Consider the following 24,742-nt stretch of genomic DNA (forward strand, 5'->3'; position numbering starts at 1 on the left):
AGTCAGCGCCGCGCCGGGGGGGGCTCCGGGGCGGGGAGGGCCCGCCCGGCCCTACAAAACCCCGCCCGGGCCGCCGCTGGCCCCAGCCGCCGCTAGAGCCGCCGCCAGAGCCGCCCTGCCCGCCCCGGCCAGGTGAGGCCCCCCCCCCCCCCACCCCACCCCGGGCGCCCCCGGCCCCCAGCAGCGGCGCGGAGCCGGGCGGGGGCAGGCGGCAGGGACGGGGGGGTCAAGCGGGGGTCGGGGCAGCCGCTGCCACCGAGGGAGTGGGGCGGGGGTCGGCTGCCGCTCTCCCCTTCTCCTCCTCGTCTTCCTCTGGCCGTGCCCGCCCCTTGCTGTTTCTCAGCTTCCCCTCGGAGCGGCGGCTCCCGGGGCGCGGCTGCCCGGGGCGCTTGGTGTGACCCGCAGCGGGACCGGGCGTGGCGGCAGCGCCCGGGAAAGAGGAACCGCCGGGCACCCCCGTTACCCGCTTCTCCTGGGGAAGGCAGGGCACGGCTTAGCCCGGGTAACGCCGCCGTACCCTCGGCTCGCTTTTCTCCCCCGGGAAGAGCGCGCTCGTCCCGCCGTGCCGAGGCTAAGCCGACGGCGGCCACGGGGCGCCCCCAGCCCGGCCGCGGGGCTCGGCGGGGGCGGGAGCAGAGGGGCGGCTGCCCCGGGCCCCCTGCGGCTCCTGGCGGCCCGGCCCGGGCGTGGCGCTCCCGGCGCTTTGCAGAACCGCTCGGGGCTGGGAGGCGGCGGGGCACCTCCGCCCTGCGCCAGAGCGAGGCAGGGCACAGGAACGCTGCTGTCTGCTTTAACGGGAGGAAAAAGGAAAAGTGGGTTTTTTGTTTTTTTGTTTTTTTTTTTTGTTCCTTCCCTGTTCTCCTACTGGAGAACAGGGTAGTTAGGCAGGAGCTAGTCGTGTTCTTGTGCGTGACTGTTTTAATACTTTTTATTATTTTTTTTCCCCCGAGATAGGTTTTTTTCTGTAAAATCTTTGAGATGAAATAAGTTGACTTCAAAGAGAAAAAGAGCCTCATTCTTGTATGTTCAGTGTCCTCCTGGAATGGGACCTCTCCTGGTTATTAGTGCCTGTGGAAGAGAAGGGTTCTGGAATGGTTTGTGGCTGCATGGTTTAATAGTTTTGAAGAGCCTTTTGTTTAAAGCTATTTTTTTCTCCAAGTAGTGACTTCAAACGTCCTGCTAAACCTTGCAGTGTGGTTTGGAGAGAGAGTAAGCCTGACAGATTTGTGCTGGCAGTTAGCACAAAATGCGCTGTAAATGAAATAAGCACCCAACAGCTTTCATTACATGCATCAGCCACTGCAGCTCTTCCTCTTTCCCACTCTCCCTCATCTCCGTTGCCAGGCCTCGCCCTAGTTTGGAGACCTGATACAAATATGCTGTTAGTGAGGCAGTTTCCATTCTCTCATTCCGGGGATGCCGCTTCCTTGGCTCATGTGTGTGGGAACACCCTTTGCTCAGTCTCTGTCTACAGGGGTAGATTAAATTCTTAAAATGCTAACTCTGCTTATTGAGCAATGTAGTTGTTTGTGCATACCTGGCACTTTTTTCCATGGATCATGCGTGGGTTTATGTTTGCTTAGTTTTCCCCTAACATAAGGTACCTGGGCTGCCTCTGGGATTCAAGGTATGGGTTTTTTCTGAGGGGATGCGGAGTATAGACTAGACCCAACACAATAATAGGTTTGTATGCCACTAATTACTGTTGGTGGTGAATGCAGATTGGGGTCAGAATAGTTGTTCATCACTTTTAGTAGAATAACAATTTGATTCGGGTTATGTAGTGCAAATTTATGAGTAAAACTGGCTATAGAAACTTGCTTGAAGTTATTGAAGTATCTGTTTACATTAGGAGGGTAGAAATGGATCCTTTCTAGCATAAGGAAGAACAAGTTGGTGCATGCATTTTCTATTTACATGCTCAAACCCAACCAGAACTTTTCAAATCTACGTCTGAAAAACACTTAGAGTCTGTTCTCAAATGTGATGGCCTTGCAAAGCAGGGTGTGACAAGAGATGCATTTGTTCTGAGCAAAGATCTTTCTCTGCAAAGTTTCTTGCAAAAACTCCCATTTTTTCTGTTGCCAACACGCTGCTGACGGACGGGCGGTTGCTATAGCATTGTTGTGTGCTGATGACACGAACCTTCCAGCCCCAGCCCTATGTGAGGGCGTGTTAGTTCTGTTCCTGGATGCTGTTCAAGTGTTTTGTTCCAGCAAGCCTGATTCAATGTGGTTTTTAATTGATTTAGAAATAGGAGTCTTGCGAAAAGCTTTGTGAAAGATTATACTGCAGTTGCTTTGCTTTGGTTTTCACTGGTGTTTTCTGGTTCTTTGCAGCAAGGAAGACTACAGGACTTCCATTGCTTATCTGTGGGTTGTAAAACTGTCCGAGTACAAAGGTCTCATTGTTAGGCACTTCATTTTATTGAAATAAACACGAAAAATTTCATAACTCTGGAATATGTCATCCACCTTTAAAGAGTATATGTAATTAATAATGCCAATAGCTCATTACAACTTCTGCTGCCTATCTTTAAAAAGCTGGGTTGAATTTTTGTTTTGAAAAAGATTTATTCTCAAATAAGTTGATGTGTGACTGTGCTTTTCATTCTCTGCCCTTTTTTTCCTCCCCGGAATCTTAATTTCCTTTGAAATAGAGTTGCATTTGTTACTCATATACCAAGGTTGCTTCAGAAGATGGAAGGTTTTCTTGCTGTATTTTAAATGAGGAAACGTGCAATTACTACATTTCTGCTACAAAAGCCATGTAATTGTGTTTCTGCATTTTATTCCTAAAAGTAAAGATTCCACTGCTTTTCTCTTTTAACAGAATGGGGGGGGGGATTTCTAGGTGTTGAAACAAAGAATAAATACTTGCTCTACAGTTTCAAACAGATCTCTGCTATTTAGAAACTATTTCTAACTTCTTGCTAAATTCTGGGGTCTCGATTCCAGATCTGATCATTGACTGGAGGGTAGTTTGGTTTGTCTGGGATGTTTGCCTGAGGAAGCCCCAACATCATAAAGAGTCATGAGTGATTTCAGACAATGACAACAAGTTCTGAAAACCTCTGGAAAGGGCACACCTAGGAGTTGGCTCAGAGGGTATACTACCTGGGCAGTGGATTGGGAACTGGTGACAGCATTGAAGTGAAGGGAATAGCTCCCGGTGAGACTGAGAATAATGCAATTTTGATTCCAGGTCCACTTATCAGTTAGTTTAACGTCACTGATCTTAAGGTGTTACTGAACTTTCTCTCTTACCTCTTGTCAAGCCAGTTCTTTTCCCTGTTTGATAATGTTGTCTCTACAGCTTGACTGTAGAGCTCCTGAGAAGCAAGCTTTGATTTCAATGGACAAATTAATGTTTGCTGCAGGTGCCAACCTGAGTGACTAGAAGGAAATGTGAATGGCAATATCCTTCCTTTCAGCAAAAGAATTTTAAAGCTGTTTTTTGGGACTGCATCAAGCCACTTAAATATTGCCTCTGGTGTATAATCTGTGGGGGAAAAAAAAAAAAAACAAACTTCTTGCTTAGTTGAGAGACCCTTCCAGTAAAACAGCACTACAACCCTGGCAAACGTCCCTGCCCAGAAAGCAGAGCTGAAAATAAGCAGAGTGTTGTAACATACATACATCAAATCGTTGTTTGTTTTTGCAATGTGTCTGTCTCAGGGCTGGTTTTTTTTCTGTTTTTCTTTACATGTCTTAGCAAGATGTTGTACAGTTTCTGGCAGTGGAGCGATGATATTGATTACCTTACCTCATAGACTATTATTCAAACTAACATTTTAGAATGGTCTTTGTTACCTGGTATCTGACAATCATGTTACTAATGGGCATTTGTAGCCTTGTCCTGAGGTTCTTATTACTGGGAAGTCACTATGATACCATATGATATTAGAGGCATTGTGGCCTGTGTCCAGGATTAAAGATTAAACAGTATTATGATTTTGCCTGCATGGATATAAATAGTTTCAGTGTATTTTTTGAGCACCTGAGGAATTTAGCATCTGATTTAAATGCTATTATCTGTTGCTGATGTTTGGATTTGAGCTGAACCAGGCTATACTCTTTCTCCTTATTTTTCCTTGTACTGAGTTGTAGGTTCAGTTCATCTTCTTTCTAAGGTAGAGGTTATCCAGTTCCTAAGCAGCAGAAATTGTTTTATAAGAAGTAAAGAAAAATTTTTGTTGTACAATAAAGTGAAGACCTTTCACTGTTGCATTAGTTGTAGTAGTGTGGCTTGGGAACTCTTAAATCAGCATTCTTGCTTGGGATTAATAGAGGCATTGGATTGTGTCAGTCTCAGTGCTGCAGTGTGCAGGTCTGTATGACATGCTGCTCTAACTGTAAATATACTTAAGTCTGCTTGTTCTATTTTTTTCTCTCCCTCCAGCATTCTTTCACGATGTCTACTGTCCATGAAATTTTAAGCAAGCTCAGCCTTGAAGGAGATGTAAGTATTATTATTCAAACCAGGAAAGTTTGTTTTACTTAAATGCCGTGTCTTTTTTCTTTTACAGAACTCTTCCAGCAGTTTTGCTGAGCTGTACGGTTCACAAGATTCTATACATCTCTTCTACTTAGACTTATTTTGACTAAAATCTGGTCAGTAGTGGCCTGTTTTCAGCCACGAAGATACTGTAAATCATAGGACAGTTGTATGAGGTGACTAATGACAGCTTGTCCAACTGGCCAGCAGCATGAGCAGTGTTCATGTGCAGTTTAATCAAAATGCTGGAAAATCACACTCTTTGTTTAATTTCTTATATTGCAACGTTAGATGGTAGGGTTACCAGTGTACTGTCAGGATATTGTGCCATGAATTTGTGGTTCTGTGATTGGTACTGAAGAGGAAGTGAATCCCATCTATGCATCATTTCATCATGTTGCTTATAATCTTACTATACATTTAAATTTTATGACCAATAACTGCAGACCTGAGTGTGGTACAAGCAAACTTTTTGCTGATTTTTGGTACTTGTGAAATAAGTTAGACCGTATGATCTCTGTGAAAGAGCTGATGAAAGTAACTAGTTAGTGCACTGTAGGTAACAAAGCTGATTTTGTATAGCGAAAGTGGTCAGCTCTTCAGATTTCTTGTCCATTTTAATTTCAATGGGGAATTTCTTTTGGAATAATATTTAAACAATCTAGTCTTAGGTGAGTAATTTCAAAAGTCAAATTTGAGTACCATCGCATGCCAGCGTTTTCATCAGAAATCCAGCCTGCCACAGAGCTGAAGAAATTCCAGGGAACCTGTTCTGTAGGTCCTAAGTTGGAAGCCAGAATTGAGTAGCTAGTTCACGTAAATGATTTGCCCAGTTCCATTCCCCTAAACAATGATTCAGCAAATTAACTCATGTTAAACACAGTATTTCAGCCATCCATTTTTCTCAGAACAGTTTTTAATTTTTGTAATATAGAATAGTCACAGCTGAACCCTATCTTCTGCAATAAGGGACTTGTGCATTCTGCATCGTTGTTACAGCAACTGATTTGTTTCAAGACCAAAAAACTGCCTTTACTAACTGGCCTGCTTGCTTTGGACTCAGACTGCCTTCTCTTTCCTGTAAGGAAAGAGGGAGTTGAGGTGGAGTTAATCTATGCTTGCCATTTCTGCATCTCTCCACAAGAGAAAATTGAAAGATTGTGACAGAGATCTTCCTGATATGCTTTATCATATCCTCTTTACACTGGAAAACGGAAGCCTGTATTTTAGTCATGACTGTATAGATCACTTGCAGGGTGATGTCAGGCCAACTCATTTTTCAAACATGACTTTTTTTGTTGTTGTTTGTTTGTTTGTTTGTTTGTTTTTAAGGCAGAGAATACTGAACTGTAGGTGTCCTGAAAGATTCATGATTTTTGGAAGAAATTTTTTGGGAGAAACCTTTTGAGCTTTCCTGTTAGTGATGTATTACCTCTCATTGCTGTTTTGTTCTTCCCAGTATGGTTTAATTCCTCAAGCCTGGAGGAAGTAAACCAGTTGTAGGATGTCTGAAATAGGCTAGGTATGTGGAGAAAAACCAATCTTCCCCTGCTTTAGTCTGACCCAGACTGCTGGTGCATTTACACAGTAGGCTGAACTTTTACTGCCACATCCTGGAAAATTTCATACTGAACCAAATGCAAAGTCAGTTGGAAAAACTCTTCTGTCTGAAAACATACACTAGCTGTACTCTGGTACCAGAGTAATATGAGACCTTATTGTCTGGAATGGCTGTTTTTCATAGTCAGAATAATCATCCTGATAAGACCTTTGCATACTTCACTGAAGTACCAAAGAGTCAATAAACATCGCCCCAGAGAGTAAAACATCTTTGTGGATGCTGATTTTGGAGACGGTCCATTTACTGGTGGAGTAGCTGGCAGTTTTATGTCTTTCCTGGATATATATCTGCATGGCACTTTCTGGGTCTTTGAATGGTGCCTGGAGATCTGAATCCAACTTGTTACATGCACTGGGTGGAGAGATACCAAATGGCTCTGAGTGGCCCCCAGATGGCTCCCACATTGCAAATATGCTATGTATGTGTTTTCTCGGTGTATGATGTGGTCTTGCAGTAAAATACTCTGTCCAAATGGCACATAAACTATTTAGAGTTGGGTGGAAGGAGAGGCATACAACTGTGCTCAACTCACCAGGTGGCTTACATCAGATTATCCAGCTGTGGTGGTTAAACAGGAGCGCCACATTGAGTTGTGCATGTGCGTACCAATGGGCATCAGTTTAGGAATCTTTCAGGCACACTGATTTCTTTGAGACTGCATTGCTCATCTCCCTTTAATGTTTTTGTTAGCAATTCAGTCTGCTAACAGGAAAGGCTGTACTTTGTGGTGTGGCTGTGGGCCAGACAGCAGTCAGTTGCAGCCAGACTGCTAGGTTGAGCTGATGGGAAGAGACCAGCAAGAATGGTTCAGTTTATCAGTGGTTTATGGACTCCCATCTCTGCAGAGTAACACAGATGTTCTCAGGAAGGTATAGTGGCTACAGCCAGAGGAATCTGTTCAGGACAGCATGACCTCTACAGGACAGCATCAAATGTAGTTTTGTTGTTGTTGTGTGTGTTTTTTGTTTTTATTTTTTTAAAATTAGAATTTCTTAGTTAAAATTTGTCCTCCTTTTAACAACTTGTCTGTAAAAAGATCTTCCAGGCATATTAAGATATCTTAGTCCTGTTTATGAACCCTGATTTCTGTTACAAGTTAGGGACTGAAGCAAATGTTTCCAGGGATCCCTACCAAAAAAGTTTAGTCACTCATTCACTTAGGGAACAGCTATGGCCATTTCAGATATTAGTCACTATGCACCTCTGCCAGAGTTTTAGCTCTCTAAATTGGGCTCACCAGAATGGGATTTATGCATATTTCTCGGCTATTTATATGAAAATCTGTGGTTTAGTTTAACCTGCCCATGGGAGGTGATATGAGTTGATATGTTACTTGCATTGAAGCAGCTGGGTAGAGCTCAGCTGCTATTCTCTTGACCTCCTGTTTGAAGCTACAGTCCTCTGGAGAAGGCAATCATAAACAGCTGATAAAATCTGGTAACTTCTAAAATGTTCCAGTTGTAGATACTCAGCAAACAAGTGCATTCTTAGCAGAGGTAATTTGAAGTGTCGTTTAGTTTTGTTGGCTTTGTGCTGGTTAAACCAAGCATCTGCAGGCACAGACTTTGACAAGGAGATAGTAAGTAACTTGTGCTTTCTGGAAGTATAGGTTCAAAAAGATATATTTGGTGTTATGTTTAATGTCCATGAGATAGAGGATTAACAATCAGCAAGTCAGAACAAGTTTCATGCTCTATCTCACTCTACTTATTTTTTTCATTGTAGCTTGAAATCCCAAGTAACGTGTTGGCTTCAAATCTAAAATACTTCAGATTTTCACAACAGTTGCTTAAAATTTCTTTGAATTACCTTTATGTAGTCAGTTTCCTTCCAATCTAGCCAGAAAGCTCTAGATTTTAGAAAATCTAGGATTAGCAAATTTGGAATGTGTTAGAGTTTTGCTACAGTAGTATCTATTTGTACATATAGTATGGTAAAGTAAACATGTCTGAATGGATTTCTGGACAAGCTACATCTGGAGAATAGAGTTTGGTGGCTCTTAGCAGAACTCAGTCTTCATAAATAGCCCAAGGTAGATGTTGCATTTAAACATTTGACTAAATAACAGCTAACTAAAGGAGGTACGTGTTGTATTAACTGCAGTGAGAACAGCTTATATTGTTTAACTTTTTTTTCTTTCTTTTTTCCATTCCTCCCCTCCCCCCAGCATTCTCTCCCTCCAAGTGCATATGCCACAGTTAAAGCATACTCAAACTTTGATGCTGACCGGGATGCTGCAGCCCTGGAAGCAGCCATCAAGACCAAAGGTGAGGACCATGGGCAGTGGGTTTGGTCCAGCTTGTAACTTAGAAATACAACTTACATATTAAAAAAAAAAACACAACGAAACAAAAGGTACAACATCACACAACCAGCATTCTAACACTTTAATGTCCATAATCTGGATACCTGTTTTAGGGTTTGGATTTCTCAGACCTCACTGATGAAATCTTAACAGAATTAGATTTTGAGATATGTAAATGTATGTTTTAAAACATATTTTAAAAGGTTGTATCCAAGAGTTGTTTGGGTTATTGCTGAAAACACCCAGTTCTTTTCTCTTGGCTTACCAGTATCTGAAATTCTACTACTTTTCTGCCACTGAGAATGAAGTGTCAGCTTCCATGGCAATGATTTGGGACCAAGCTCTGAATTACAGATTTCTATTGGATTGGACATTGCTTCCTTTCAGCTCTCCAAACAGCTGAATAGGGATGGTTTGAACGTTTTCTCTAGATTTTGAACTAAATGCTTGTGTATCTTGTAGGGGCCAATGTCCTAGAAACAATAGAGTCTAGTTTCTAAATGATGTTGCAATATTCAGGGAGCGAGGCAATATGTCAGTCCACTAGTTCTCTGAACCAGGCTTCCTGGCAGACTTACATGTCCTTTTATCAGTGTCAGGATCCACCACTTCTACTGACTGGTGGGGAGACCATGATGCAGCAGAGGAGATGCAGCCCCATGGAAAAGCCTGGTGTACTGAAACGAGCAGGAGTACAGAGAGTGTGGGCTGCAACTCCAGAGTAATACTACATTGGTATTCCTGTGGTGGTGATCCTTGATCCTTGTCCTGCTCTAAAACAAAGAAAGGGTGTGTGCCAGGTTTTCCAGACTTTCTCGGGGCCTGAGAGGCAACACCTGGGCCTAGCTAGAACTGCCAAGTCTTTTGCCTATGCTTCAGAAGGAGAAATTTAAAAGCCAAACAATTTCTCATCAGAAAGAAATGCTGAGTCTTCCATCAGTGCCAGCAAAGCACATATTGGGCGTGCTATAAAGCGTAAAATAATACCCCTCTCTAACAAGCATGAGGCTCCCTTTCACAAGATTTCTTAATTTAACGGGAGAAATCTGTTGTATGCTCATTAAAGTAGGTTTAGTTCTGATTTTAAATGATTTTATGGACTGTTTTTTTGAAAAGTTTAAAAAAAAAAGTAAATGTTATTGTGCTTGGCAGAAGATGCTTTGCACATATGTAGAGTTTTGTTTAGATTTAATATGTATATGAAATACATATTTTACAATCCTTGGAGTAGTCTTTCAAGTTTTATCTTTTGTAGCAACACTACAGAATTTATATCGTATAGAGTGTTATCTCTGGATAAAATTGTTTGGATATATCTTACGCATTCTTATATAAACAATATGCATGTACAGCATTTGTGATAGGGGAGAGCAAGTTTTAAGAAGTTACCATTCAATTATCTAGTTGTTTCCCAGCAATGCAAACTCCCTGTATCAGTGTCATCTCTGTTTTGATGGTTGTGTGTTACGTGGGTAAAACTTAACCTTGATGGGTAAACAACAGATCTATTTGCCTCAGGACAAAAACCTGGGGTAGAGTGTCTGACTGTTCTGTTCCATGTAATATCTCAGTACTCCAACATTCATTCAACACTCTTCAGATTAATTCTTCAGAGGTTAGCCATCTATTTATCTGTTGCGGGATCTGTGAGAAATACTGTGGTGTGTTTATTGGGACTTAGATGCTATCTGCAAAAACTGTGCTGCACAAATACACTGCTCAGCCTTTTGCTGGGCTTTGACTGGAGTTGAGTTTAGTGGAGGGTTGTTCTGTGTATCCAACAGCCTAGAAAGGGAGGTGTGCAGGTATGGCTCTAGAGTATAGAAAAACTGTTGGCAGTTAGCAATAGTTTGAGCTAGAGTTTGCATAATGCCTGTGAATTGTTACAGTTCTGTCTTGTTGCATTTGTAGTAAATGTGATTGCTATGCCATTTTCACTTTTATAGTATTAAAGTTTTCTGCAGAGTTCATCTAGTGCCTTAGTATTTTCTTTTTAAGTGTTATTTTGCTGCATAGGACAAGAAACCATTTAATATCTGTATAACACTCCATTATGCCCTTTGTGTTGTATAGATTAGCTCAGGTATATGAGCTTAAATAAAAGAAACACTAGTAGAGCATATGCTAGATTTCTTTTTCATTCTTTGTAGGAAAGAAGACGGCTAAAGTCTCTTTCTTGTTTCCAAGTTACTCCCCAGAATTATGACTTTATGCATCTCAAATAGTTTAAATAATTTTATTGTCAGGCTAGTCTGTGAATAGTTCAATACTTGCAACTCAAACCACAGCCTTTTGTTGAGGTCTGTGGTATACCTTTTGATTCCCTGACTGGCGTAATTCAAACACAGGTTTTATTGTAGGAAAGTGTTTATGACGTGTGTGTATATGTATGTGTATATATATATATAAATTAATTATGTTCAGAAATCATTAAAATAGTAATGAGGTGTAAACCATAGTATAGGTCTTGTGTAAAATTGAATTCACTTTTTTATGTGGCGTGTTCAACATGCCCATACCTTGTAGCAGAGTTTTTCTTGTTTTGAAGTAAAAGTATAGAGGAAATGTGCTGGCATGCTGGTGAGCGGGGACTGTGCCCAAAATCCACCAAACTGTATCAGTTGCATATTCAGAATATTAATAGTATCAGTAAAGAAATATTGCAACATAGTTTGGGTTTGGTGCAATCTTACTAAGCAAAAAGCCAAAGCTCAAGTTATAGTCCTATTTTATCTGAGTTTTTCCCTTTAACTCTAATGGAATCAGGGTTTTATCCAAGGAAAATAAGACAAGTCATGATCACGGGCTCAGTCGAATGGTCATCGGACTGTGTTGGTACCAGATCTATGATGGTTTTAAGGTCTTGCAAGGGCTAATTGCATAAGTCTCCTACTAATAACTGGAGCCAGCTACAATGCCACTTAATTGATGGGTACAGGTTGATGATCTCTGTCGTACTTCAATGCTGTTAGGGCTGATAGCTTCTGGTGTTCTGTCCATTGTGCATTTGAAAATGAAATTGAAGAGAACAGACTTCAACTAAGTGAAGGAACGTATGCCAGCTCTGTCAAAATAAGACTGTTTGCTCTGTTCTCACCTCCTCCAAGAAAATTAGGAGACTGTTCATATCCTCTTTTTCGTTCAGAACAATGCTGGTGCTGTTGTTTTGGCTTGTGGAAATTCAGGTATGATGTCTTTTAACAAAGAAAAATCTGTATCTTAACAGTTTACACGTGCTCATTTCATCTTTTTTTTTTTTTGCTGATTGAACCGTAACACGGTGTTCTTACCAACACAACAGATTACCTTGTTTAGGAGGAAAGTTGTCCTTTATTGGGGAGATGGGGGTGTTGAAAGTATACTTTTTTATCTAGTATATTTCCATCTGGAAGGAACCTTCCTATTTAAAAAAAAAAAAAAAAAAAGGTGAGCAACTTTGTTACCCATTGATAGAAATACACTGAAATCTATCCTGAAACTTCCAGAGACTTCAGTGAACAGCAGAGAAAAATGTTTGAGCGGCTGAAATGCTCCACCCCACCTCAGCAGATGTGAGTCAGCATCCTGTCCAGGCAGTACCATTCCCAAGTGTGCAGTCTGTAAAATGCCAGAGCAATGAGTTAACGCATATTTCCATCCACAAAGCATTTGAATAAGAAATTTGGATGCAGTCATTTGTGGGCTTCTAAGCTATCACAATTGTCATAAAACTTCCAAATGTCATTTATCAGTTTTGAATTGTTTAAATGTAGAATTTATTAAAACGCTGAAGAGATTGTTCTATGCCTAAGCCCTGTCAAGGCTGAAAAGCTGTGTGCATGTGTGGCCATTTCTGGACTGGGAGAATTTGCTTTATTTTGTAAAATGGAAACACTTTAAAGTGTTTTAGCTGTAGATTATGACTGAAGTGTGTAGTCAGCATGTTTTCAGACCAAAATTTCTAACTAAGACGTATAATGCTTTCCAGGGCTTTTGGGTATTTGCAGGCCAAGCTTATGTGAATAAGAGCACAGATGTAGGTCTGCCTCGATATGAGCCAAGGACATGAGGCTATCAAGTACAGTATTTCCACATGAAAAATGTGGGCAAGAGGGAGAGAGGAAGCTGAATCTTTCGGACTCATCTCATTTCAGATTCTCTAACTAGGAACTACAAATTTTTTTGCAACATTCACTATGATTTATTATATAATATCTATTGCAGTTGTCTCAAGCTGCTGTGAGGTTGCTTTTGGTATTAAGGAATATAAATGTAAATGGGTTCTGGCAGGGATCTGGGATCTGCTAGTAGCTGCTGATGCATTCTGTACTTTCTGGTTTCTATCAAAAAAATCATCACTTATGCTAATGTGTGCACAAATGTGAAAGAAGCTATTTGTAATGTTTGTAGTAAATGTAGAGACCTGAGTCACTCTGGGCTTGATCTGATGTCTAGTTTAGGACCTCATATTTGCTTCAAAGCCTACCATGCAATTCACTATTTAAAAAAATATATATGTATATATATACACACATCATCTTTCTGTTGCAGAACATGCACTGTATTAGTCTTAGATGTACAATACTTAGAAATAGTTTTTCCTTTTCTAAGCTTGTAGTTGAACGTCAGTACATGGATTTGGAAAACTTCACTGAAATTCATTTAAAGCTAAACCTTTATTGATGCATTGTTCAACTACTGAAATAGAGGTTGGGATTTTGAGCACACAAGTCTCTATCCAGGTTAATTAAAGCTCAGTGCAAATCTTCTAGTTGTGATTAAAAAACAAAAAACAAACAAAACATACAATGTTCCTTCCAGTGTGGAAAAAACAAACAAACAAAAAATTACAACAAACTACTATTCAAACTACTACAGCTGGGAGAACACAGAGTATACTGTTTTATTTTCCCCATTTTTATGTTTGGAGTGTTAGTTAAATGACTAGAGGGTGAATTAGAAGATATAACTGTTTTATTAAGAAGCCTTCATTGAAAACACTGAACTCAAATGACAGGGTAGATTTTAATAAGTTTAAATTTGTTTCAGTTTTAAAGCCTGTGTTCTTGAGCAACTTGCTTTGTAGAGTACTGAGTGAACACAAGTGAAGCAGAAAACAGAAGCAGCAAAACAGGTCATGGACTAGACTTTGTTGATGTATTTACTTACCTGTGCACACAAAGATCTGCACTGCATTGAAAATCTGGTCTGTCTCCAATGCCAGGGCATTACATATACCAAATAATAAGAGTGACTGAACTCTGCTCTGGACAGTGCATATGCTATGTTTTGAGTGTCAGAGAACATACTAATTCAAAGGGAAGGGTAAAAAGAGTTTCCTTAACTCTTTGTCTTATGTCTTTGTAGGTGTGGATGAGGTCACCATCATCAACATCCTGACAAACCGCAGCAATGAACAGAGGCAGGATATTGCTTTTGCCTATCAGAGGAGAACAAAAAAGGTAGCAAAACTTGCAGAAATACCAATTATTAATTTTGTGGATAGTTATTAGATTTTCAGGCCTTGTACATCTCGCAGTTAACTTGGAATAAGCTGGAGATAAATACTGTTTGGTTAATTTTTTCAGTGGAAGATGCATTTATTGTGCCCATGTGTTACAGTTTAGGACTGGTAGTATTCCAAATAGGTTAAACAGGTACAACTGAGACTGAAACCTGTTGGAGATGGTGATTTCCTAACACTTACAGAAATCATGACGGGTAACACATCAGCCATCCAGCCATCAAGATTCCATGCTGAAATGTGTTCAACAATAGTGAAAAGCCATTGACAGCAAGTGTCTCAATTGGAAGGAAAAGGTGAAAAGCGATTGTTTTAGGGAAGATACATATATTGTTAAGACAACTCAGCATAAAGAAAACATTCAATTTCTGTTCACAGGTGTAGTTTAAATGAGAAAAGACTGCAATCAGTTGTGCTACAAGTGCTGCAGATGTGAAACAAAGTGATGTAATGAGCTGAACTAGGTACTATCCTGTCAGAAATATTGTATGCACTGATCTGTTGATGGAGAGAAATCTGTAAAATAATAAGCTGCAGTCTGCATAATGAGTCCTTCTGTCTGGAAGGCAAGAGATGTTCTCTTGACTTTTGAAGTTGAGAGGCTTATCATAATTTAAGTTTTATGCTCACGTAAAAGAAGAAACTTGTGTAGAGTTGGAATTATGATGAATGTATCTCTTTCAGGTTTGCCAGACCCCAAATGGTAGTCCTCCAAGCCAGAATGCTCATCCAAAAACACATGTAAATTTGAAGTTTAGTTTTGTAAATTCACCAGCTGTTATGCATGGCTGATATAGGCACATATGTGCGGAAACACACATAGGTTGAACACATGCATGTGTGCACGTCTGCACCTTGGCAGTCACTTCCTGTGGGCAGTGGGAAAATCTTCCATATAAGCTGGACCCTAGTAGACAAGTGTATCACCCTAAGCTCTGTTAAATGTTTTGCATGACCACAAAAATGCACAGTCAAGAAAATATGCAACTTCTTTCATGTAAGTATTTTATCTCTTCTCTTACCTTTTTTCCTTGCTGCAACCCAAAAGCAAACTGAATTTATCAAGTATAACAAGTGCCAAAGGATAAACAGCTATAGAAATAACGGAAATCTGCATTAGAAACCACCCAGTGAAATAAACAATTGAATGGTAAGAGAGGATAAAATGTACAAAAAGACATATGGGCATGTTCTTGGTTCAGTTTAGGGTGTTTTGTTGCAGTTAGTTTGGTAACTTACGTTCTATTGATTTGTATTTCCTTCAGCCTTCACACGAAAGTGCAAAGATTGCAAAAACTTTACTTGTTTAATTGTAATTCATGTCATTGTTAAAATTCAATTTAGAGGTATGTGGTTATTTTCTGTTTCAGTTGATGTCTGAAGAACCTGTTTTCACACAAATAAATAGTGAAATCTTGTACACTAATTGTTTGCATACTAAAATATTTGTTGGACTAAAGCAGCTAGATGTCCAAGACTCAATGTTGTGGTCAATCCATGCAGTAAGTGCATAAAGTATTAGCATATATTAGCATCCTGGATTAAATTGGTGACTTTGGAAATAAATGCCTTGGCTGTTTATCTCTCTGGTACAAACTTATTTTCAGTTTTGCTGAGGCTACCTTATCTTTCTTCTTTTCTCCCCTGCCCCTCAATCTCACAAATTGTTAGTGTAGAAACCAGCAATTGAAAAGCAACAACTCTCCTCTGAGTGCTATGTACTTACCTTCAGCTTAGGGAAGGTATTGACCTGTGTGGACTCCAGACTTGATTCCAGGGATTTGAACTTTGGAACTACGCTGCAATTAAGCTGATCCTAACATTATTCAAGTTACGTCTGAACTCCATAAAAGAGGAAATGTCACTGACTTTAATGCAGACCTGCATGCATCCTGTGAAGTGAATATACGTGTTTCTTCCTCTAGGATTGACTGGTGATTAACAATAGACTTTGGATACACAATTCTGGTAGTTTTCTTGAAGATCAGGATAATTTTTCTGCCCTTAAGGATCATTCTTTTTCTCTTCAACCAGCTGTTTGGGAACTGGGCCTTTACAGTGGAATAACCGCAGTCAGTTTTCCAATGTGTCAGCTAATATAGGGTTGTGATAATAAGAAAAACACAAATAATATGGTGCTACAGGGAAAACTGTGAACATATGATGGAGAAACCCTGACTGTAGGGAGTCGTGCTCAGATCTGTCAGTGCTTATTAGATCTAACAAAGTGTCTGTGCTTCAAGACCGGAGCTGAGTTGTTCAGAGTCACTTGGATGTCTTTGCATAATGCTTCCCAGCACTTTGCCAGCCACCAGTGAATTTCTTCTTATATTCAAAGGATGAGAAAATTTCGATTTGCCCTAACTTCATTTTTAGGCTTTCACAAAACAAAAGCTCTTTATGTTCTGTTTCCTTGTCTATTGTTAAAGAAACACTGTTGCAGGCTTGGAGATTTAAAACACTACAGGCTAAATTCACTGGAGACGAGAAGTGAGCTTTAATTTTGTCCTTCCATCCTGTCTCCTTTTTCTTTACAGGAACTTTCAGCAGCACTCAAGTCTGCTCTGTCAGGTCATTTAGAGGCAGTGATCTTGGGCTTGCTGAAGACACCATCACAGTATGATGCATCTGAACTGAAAGCTGCCATGAAGGTAAATGAGATTTGTAATTTCAGTCTGTTAGTCTGATGTCACTATGTCAGGAATGAATATGGCCTTTGTATTCAAGGGCAGTTTTCAAGTAAGTCCATTTTTTTATTTAACTATTTTAGTTTAGTACTACAGTTTAAGCATCCATCTGCAAGGCATCCAAAATCTCAGTAGGAAATTAAAGAAGTTCTGTGATTTTTTTCATGTGATTTTTAGTGTTAATTAAATCCTCTTTTTAGGAAAAAAAATTGAATCAGGTCAGGTGTAACTGATAGGTTGCTATGACTAGTTGTTGCTCTCATGACCGTTCTTTAAAACAATGTACAGGTTCCTAGTACAAAAAAAAAAAAGATAAGAGAGCAGCTGCTAGCTGGAGCTATTAAATCCTCTGCATGCATTTATAGGCTGAAAAAGTAGTTTGCAGTTACTGGGTCATTTCACTGATTTTGAAAGAACATCGTGTACCAGGCCCACATCTATGTAGAACATGAGGAGGAGGAAGGGCCATCAAAGCATTCTTGGAGCAGCAGTAACTCACTGAACTCAGTCCCCTACAGTCACATGTAAGCATGGAATAGGTCACTAGCTGAGAAACATCTGCTCTGCCAGCCACTGAAGCAAGACTTTGAGAGGTGCTCATGCCAGTGCTTTCGCCTTTCTAAGCAAACTAAAGTTTGGAGCTTGTATTTGTAATCATCCCATAAATTCCAAATATTCTTCTTGAGGTTTTTTTTTAATACATAAAAAAACCACAAGTATTACAATTTATATGCTGAAACTCAGAACAAGACAGAGACAATTTACTGATTTGTCTGGACTATGAAAAGCAAGTAGAAAAAAAAAATGCCGGTACTGGTATGGTAACCTTTTAATGGGGGGGGCCAAATCCATTCTTTGAGCAATCAGATGCTGCCCTCTTCTGGTTTAAGTCCAGGCTATCCAGATTTTGCTGTAAAGCTAATGTGTGTGTGTAACATATGCCACATTATGGTTAGGATGACCATATACTTCCAGCATTTCTGCTGCATTTACCACCTGAATACCAAACCATTACCTTAGAGGAGCTATAGGTACAGAGTATTATATTCTCTTATTAAGTCAGATATTCCCATTTCCCAAGCACTCAGTCTACTGTTCTGAGTTTGCTTGAGCTTAAGATCGATTTGATTATTTTCTTAACTTTGCTTTCATAGTGGGAGAGGTGTCTGGAGGAAGGTAGGGAAGAACAAATTGGTTGCTGCCCATTTGCATGCTAAGAATCAGAGTTTCATCCTGTGCTCTCAATACAAAGAACCACACATAGGCTGCAATAAGGTAACTTCCAGCAGTTGTGGTGGTGGTGGTGAGGTCGCTGAGTGTTACAGACACTTGTGAGAAATGCACATTGCCCAGAGATAATACTTGCAACAAGATCTCAAAGCTATTAGAGAAAACTAATATTTGGCAAATAGAAATGTTCCCTCTGGGGTTTTTCTGGCCAATTAGAAACATCTATACAGTTACCAAAAATATCCTTGAATGGTTGTGAAATTGTTAAGAGTGGAAGAAAGGAGAGAGGATAATGAAATATCTGTAAAATATTTTGAAACTGTTCAAGCATGTCTGTTTATTTCTAGCAACTAACTGAACTACATATGTGTTCCAGGGTCTGGGAACTGATGAAGACACTCTCATTGAAATCATCTGCTCACGGACAAATCAGGAGCTTAGTGAAATTAATAGAGTCTACAGAGAAAGTAAGTTCATTTTGAAAGTTTCAATGCATTATGTTTGTACATGAAGCTACTTGGATAATACCCCCTTTGTATTGATTTCATTGAATTTCTTATACCGTGTCTACTTTGATTCTCTGGTGTTTGGGTATAAGAAATTTTAAATTGGCATGTTGGATATTAGCGTGTGTATATAGTTTCATCTGTTGCTTGGTAGCAAACAAGTTGGAGAACATTCACTACTCATCTAAGTTATGTCTAAATGTTCTTTTGTAAGCTACATACATTCTGTGCATAGTGATAGAGTCAACGATGAGAGATTTATGGATTCTAGGATCAGTTATGCTATAAATAGGTGAATTTGAAATCCCCTAAAGCATACTTAAAAGTTTTTTGGTAGATCTGCCAGAAAAGACATGAAGTAAAACTTCATAAAAGTATATATTCTCTTTTTCAACTTTTCTAAAGCATTTTATCTGATTTAAGGTATAATTCATAGTTGATTGTAAGGAGATGCGACAGTGACCTAAGGTCCATCTTAAAAAAATCCTTTCCTTTAATATTCATAATATTTTCACATTGGCCATTCTGTTTGTGTTCATTGCAATTTGTAGTGCAGCTGTCCAGTATCTGTTTGTTTCCCTGAGCTTCAGAACTGAGCTTCACCAGAAATAGATTGAAATGGAGAAAATTGCTCTGTGCTAATGCCTAACTGTTGTCAAGCAATTCCACTAAGACATTGGTAGAATCAAAAAGGACAAGCAAAAACAATGTAGTCTTAATGACATATATTGAAAAAACTATGTAACAGTGAAGAGAATGTTGCTACTGTAGATGAAATTGCTGTACAACAGGAGAGAGAATGTGATCTTGTAGCAATAGAGTATGATCACTTGGAAAACCACAAAGGTGTTGAGACACCATACTGGAATCATATGCAACATTCCTTTGTTCTGTCATAACAGCTTTTGTCTTCTGCATTAAACTTGTAATCGTAGTTGTCTAATCGTAAATCCGTGAGTGGTGAAGGTCTAAATGCTATGGCTGGCAAACAAGCAGTCATTGATAACTAAGATCGGTATAGTAGTATATTCAGCTTAAAGCAAAATTCCCTTCCTTTTAATATCCTCAGGCTCTCCTGTTATCTTTCCACATCAGAAGGTAGGCTTTGTTGACATGGGAACTCCAGAAACTAGCTGATAACAGTGGTTTTTCTTTTGTATGGAAGCATGCATTTTCCTTGCTTTCCATATATGATTTAGATGGTAGCTGTTTGTTGCTGTGCATAAAATACAGTCATCAGGTACCGTTCTTGTAACGGGGTATTTGTAGGATACCTTTAATTGGAAAAGAATTTTTTGTTTTCTAGTGTACAAGACAGAACTGGAAAAGGACATTATATCAGACACATCTGGTGACTTCCGCAAGCTGATGGTTGCCCTGGCCAAGGTGGGTCTTTTCATGGCCTTCTGCTTTTCCTAATGTGCCTGCCCATTGGTATTTGACTGATGATTGCCAGTAAAACAATAGGATTTCTGATTCAATTTTAAATTTCCTTGTATTTTCAGTCTTTTGAAAATAAATAAAAATAATTCAAATGTTGAAGGACAATGTATTTTGACAGGAACACAGTGCTCATAGCAGCTTCATAAGCAAAGCGTAAGTTTATTCATAAGGTGAAGCATAAGTTTACTCATTTAGCAAACACTGATTAATAAAACAAAAGAGAAAAGAAAATACGCATATAGTAAATTGCTCGCAATCTATTAAACGTCTTCTAAATCCTGCTATCCTCATTTGAAGGGGAAAAGATGTGAAGATACTTCTGTGATCGACTATGAACTGATTGACCAAGATGCTAGGGTAAGTGCTGGTAAGAACCATGAAATGTCTCAAGTTGGTCAAACCTACGGAGACACTCAGAGTACAATTTATGTGAGAACTAGAAACATTTATGAAGACAGGTGTGTATATTTCAGATTGTCTTGCTTAGCAACGTTTGCATGCTATCAAGGTATTTGTGACTTGCAATCTTGATAACAATTTTCACGGGCTACTTACCTGTACAGAAACTCTCTGGTATTTCTTTTAGGCACATAGAAAATGAGATCTTTTAACAAAAGGGAACATCTTGAAAAGACTGGCAATCAAAAAACTGAAAAAGATTTAGAGAGAGGGATTATTGAACTTAGTGGCTGTGTAATGCTTGTTGATTACACCTGTAAGTTATCAGAAGTAGTTCTGCTGAGGTAAACAGAGCTAAACACAGAGTAATTGCTTTCTATTTACCTCTACTTACAGTTTTAGTCTTGGTTTTGGGTTAGATCTATATATTTTGTCCTTAGTGGTCTGCCCAGCCATGTGTCCTTTTGTATTTCTCCCACTGACACAGTTCCAGTAGTGCTGTTTTTCCAGTTATTGTATATATTTGAGATGTTTTTTGTGTAACTCATGATTTTGCTTTTCTTTCTAAACCCAGGAACTCTATGATGCTGGTGTGAAGAGGAAGGGAACTGATGTGCCCAAATGGATTAACATTATGACTGAAAGGAGTGTTCCACACCTGCAGAAAGGTACTGTTCAAAAGACGGACTTTTTTCCCTATAAGAGAAAGTTAGAGCAAAGTGGTAACTATTTTGTCCCAAAGGTCATTGAGATGAGTGTGAAAAGTAATAAAACAAGGAAATCTTACTCATATACATGTTGTTACAATTTTTTAAAGTATCTGTGGATGTTTTAATCTCACAATTTGAATGTATGTAGAGCTCTTTTTTACATTTTTTTTACAATTTTTTACAATTTATTTTTGCAACAATTGCCCAGTGGTATGCCATGTACATTGAGAACGAACACATTACAAATCTAGAAAGTAGGGTTGCGTGAGACCTTGAAGAGGTCCTTTAACTTTTCATTCTGTTCCAGGGTAGGTTAGCTATATCACACATTTAAATTTGACGTTGAAGGCCATCAAGCAGCTTCTGTAAGCACATGGGAAAGCCATTTGAATATTATTTTCAGGAGCTAAATCACTGTTGTTTCTAAAAATACTAGTGACAGGACGAAGATGGTATTCTGGATGATTGTGGAGGTATTCAAGGAAAACAAAAAGATGATAGCATGGGAACTTTATTATCAGCTGGCAAACTGGCTGTACTTAAGAGAGAGTTCTCAGAGGGACTTGGACAGATATTTTTTAAATCATGTCTCTGCATTGCTTTGTCTGCATTTTTGGTTTGGGTGGTTACTTTTACCAACTCTTGGTTTGACTTTTATTTCATCTGCTTTCTTTCTTGTAATAGTGTTTGAGAGGTACAAGAGCTACAGTCCATATGATATGTTGGAGAGCATCAAGAAGGAGGTTAAGGGAGATCTGGAGAATGCCTTCCTTAATCTTGGTGAGTTACTCTGAAGTAGAGTCTACCTTTAGATAGTATCTTTTTCAGTGCACTTGCAGCATACTGGGATGAGAATAGGGCCCAGCTTCTTCTGTATCTCTGGAGGAGAAAGAAACTAGAAGGACTGGCACTATTGGGTCCATTTGCATATTTTAGGACATTACAAGTATTGAGAAGTAGCAGATTTTTGCCCTCTGCAAAATATGTATCTTGATTGCCAAATGAAAATGAAAAGGCACGTTTTGTGATCTGTTGTTAGTTTAAGCCTCAGTATCACAGAGAAGTTAATGTTTATTTCCCCCAAACACAAAAGATTGGAATTCTAGCTGGGCACATGAAGTATTCAACATGGACATAGGCTGGAGATTGAGCTGTGTGTGTGTGTAAGGGAAGACAGGATGTGGAGGATACTGGGCGGCTGCTATTGTGGTATGCGATGAAAATGACTAGGATATTGCCAGGTTTCACAGGACATTTTTTAAGAAGAGAATTCATTTCAAACTGAGGGAGAAACAAATTGTTTAAGGAAAATGCAAAACAAAGACAGGATAACCTTGGAAGGGATACTTTGCATGGATTAGCATACAATGAACATGTTTGGAAAGAAGTTGTTTATCAGAGTGAAAGACTTAAGAATGAAATTGTGTGTGGAGGAAGGCTAGCATTCAGAGATGATACTAATGATGGAGGGAAATATTTCTCACATTATAAGCATTTGTGCTTCAATCACAAGCTTAGCCAAACAACTTGTAAGCAACCTCAGCTAAAAATGATGACTCCATGTCCCCTTTTGGAGAAACTATCGGTGGAAGCCTCGTTTTGACTACTTAGCACGTCTTTAAAAAGACTCCAAGATTCTGTGTTCTGTTCTTCCATGAATGGGCAGGATGTGTACCTATTCATCATCTTTCTCTCTTCAGTCCAATGCATTCAGAACAAGCAGCTGTATTTTGCGGACAGGCTGTATGATTCCATGAAGGTAGGGAAGACTGTTCATTCTTACTACTAATTATCTTCTAGCCATTGTTTCATCAAATTTTTATTTGTTAGATAGTTTTATTCATATGATGTGTAACTGGCATGTGGATGAATGAACCAAGACTTAATATTGTTCAAAAGCATTCTTTAATAGCTATGCGCATCTGGTGTAGGGAAGTACAGGGGAGGGTCATGTAATAATGATCTCCATTAGATTAGTTGACTGTTTTCGCAGGTAAACAAGCACTGATAGCAGAAAATTTGTTCACTGAAATGCCAAAACAGATGACTAAATTTGCCTCAAAACATTTTCTTGAGAAAAGGGATGAAAGAGAAACACCTCGTGACAGCCGTTAGACAATACTAGGAAGAAGACCTCCTGGTAAACCGGAACTGCGGATTGCAGTGTAGGTAGCTAGATTGGTGTCTAGAAGTTGGTCAAACACTGCTGATGAGAAGGGTACGTTCATGCTCAAATTCCTGGATCACAATAATGACTTTAGTTAGGAGGTGTAATTCATTGGATCTTTTATTGATGCATCTCAGTTGCCTGTAGTTCGTTGTTTTTCTATCAGTTACAGCATCCTTTCATGCGTTTCAGCTCTTAAAGTTCTAAATGTGAATGTGCTTGTAGGGCAAGGGAACCCGTGACAAGGTCCTGATCAGGATTATGGTCTCACGCTGTGAGGTTGACATGCTGAAAATTAAGAGTGAATTCAAGAGGAAATATGGAAAATCCCTCTATTATTTCATCCAGGTAAGTTTTCAGCTTTCTGTTTATATTAATTGTGTGGACGTTCATAGTGCTCTTCTTTGGGCTAATTCTACCATTAGAATTCATGGGAAGTCTTTTAGAGGCTGCAGTGAGAATAGTAGGTCATTACCAATTATCAATGCCCAATAGAAAAACCCACCTTAAACTTTCAAGTCTACTGCTGGTACAGTTCCTGGCAGCCAATTGACTGTTACGTGTGGGTTTTGTCCAATGAGTTGATGTATTATAAAATAAAATTCTGTTCACCCATCTCTATTTCAGACTAAAAGAAAAAAAAATTGCTCTGGGATAACACAAATCATCTGAATTGTTGCTATCTTTCATTCCAGTGCCCAAGGAGTAGGCTTTTTAGCCAGATTTTTTGTCCCTTTGTGTGATTGGGCAGAGGAAATATTAAGTGATAGGTTTTATTTAATTTGGGGTATAGGTAAAGAGCTTGTGTATCTGTTTAAAAACTGTTCCTATATCCACCCTTCCATCAGAAAGATACGTTCTTCTTTGTTCAGATGTAGTTGCAATCAAAACCTTAAGCCCAAATCTTTTCCTAAAGATGTCAATTTGAAACTATAAGGAAGTTTTCAAAATTGTGAATTTAATGTATAATTTTTGTGGTGAAAAGAAACAGAATCTTTAGCGAAAAGAAACAGAATCAAGTCATTCAGCTTTCCTTTGTTGTGTTACTCCTTTTTGTACCAAAATTTCCTGTATTGACCTTGCATATGTTTTGCAAAAATGATAAGTAATTTCAATTCACATATAAGTAAAACCCAATTTTGACAGTCTACTCCAGGCTGGCAAGGCTTCAGCTGCAAAACAGTCAGTCCCACATGTTTAGAATATAATGTGTATGCCTTCATATTTTGCAATTGTTTCTTAATACATATATATATATAAAATATATATATTTTTTTTTTTTTTTGCTTTACAGCAAGACACAAAAGGTGATTACCAGAGGGCACTGCTGAACCTGTGTGGTGGAGAGGACTGAAAACTGTGATGGAAGAAATCCAAATCAAGAGACATGCTTTTTCTGCTCTTCCTATTACTGTAACCCTAGGAAAAAATGACTTGCCTGGCTAACCTCGACTTACCTTTCTATCTGCAAGACCACTGTTATAGTATGCTTTCCAAGTGCTGTTTGCACTTCTCTCAGCAGCAGTGCTCTGCTTGGTTCTGCCAAAGTCCTTAACAGCATAAAGCCACACAAACTAACGTTCCAGAGATAAGAGGTTGAAAGTGCTTCTGAAAGACTGCCTCTTTGTGCAATGTTTCTAATAAAACTTAAATAAAACTGAAGTTTTACTTTAA

At 39.2% G+C, this 24,742-nt stretch overlaps 1 protein-coding gene across 2 annotated transcripts; it reads left to right on the top strand.

Moving 5' to 3' along the window:
- On the top strand, positions 1-24,742 carry ANXA2 (annexin A2). Of its 2 annotated transcripts, XM_083851060.1 has the most exons (14): positions 1-132; positions 4,402-4,461; positions 8,286-8,385; positions 13,770-13,864; positions 14,611-14,667; positions 16,464-16,577; positions 18,220-18,310; positions 19,656-19,735; positions 20,090-20,149; positions 20,766-20,859; positions 21,586-21,681; positions 22,602-22,660; positions 23,294-23,416; positions 24,363-24,742. In XM_083851060.1, exons 2-14 carry the CDS (start codon positions 4,414-4,416, stop codon positions 24,420-24,422), a joined length of 1,077 nt encoding a protein of 358 aa, XP_083707186.1. In that variant the 5' UTR covers positions 1-132; positions 4,402-4,413; the 3' UTR covers positions 24,423-24,742. The 2 variants fall into 2 exon arrangements, with proteins under 2 accessions (XP_083707186.1, XP_083707187.1); XM_083851061.1 differs by lacking the exon at positions 14,611-14,667 and having other exon boundaries at positions 14-132.

This window comes from Anser anser (assembly GCF_964211835.1).
Source record: "Anser anser genome assembly, chromosome: 10".
Classification (NCBI taxonomy): Eukaryota; Metazoa; Chordata; class Aves; order Anseriformes; family Anatidae; genus Anser; species Anser anser.

Excerpts from the sequence above, each read along its gene's own strand:
- ANXA2 (XM_083851060.1), top strand. The coding sequence starts at position 4,414 with ATGTCTACTGTCCATGAAATTTTAAGCAAGCTCAGCCTTGAAGGAGAT. Across the intron at positions 13,865-14,610 it reads ATCAGAGGAGAACAAAAAAG|GTTTGCCAGACCCCAAATGG; the intron begins GTAGCAAAACTT and ends TATCTCTTTCAG. Across the intron at positions 21,682-22,601 it reads GAATGCCTTCCTTAATCTTG|TCCAATGCATTCAGAACAAG; the intron begins GTGAGTTACTCT and ends TTCTCTCTTCAG.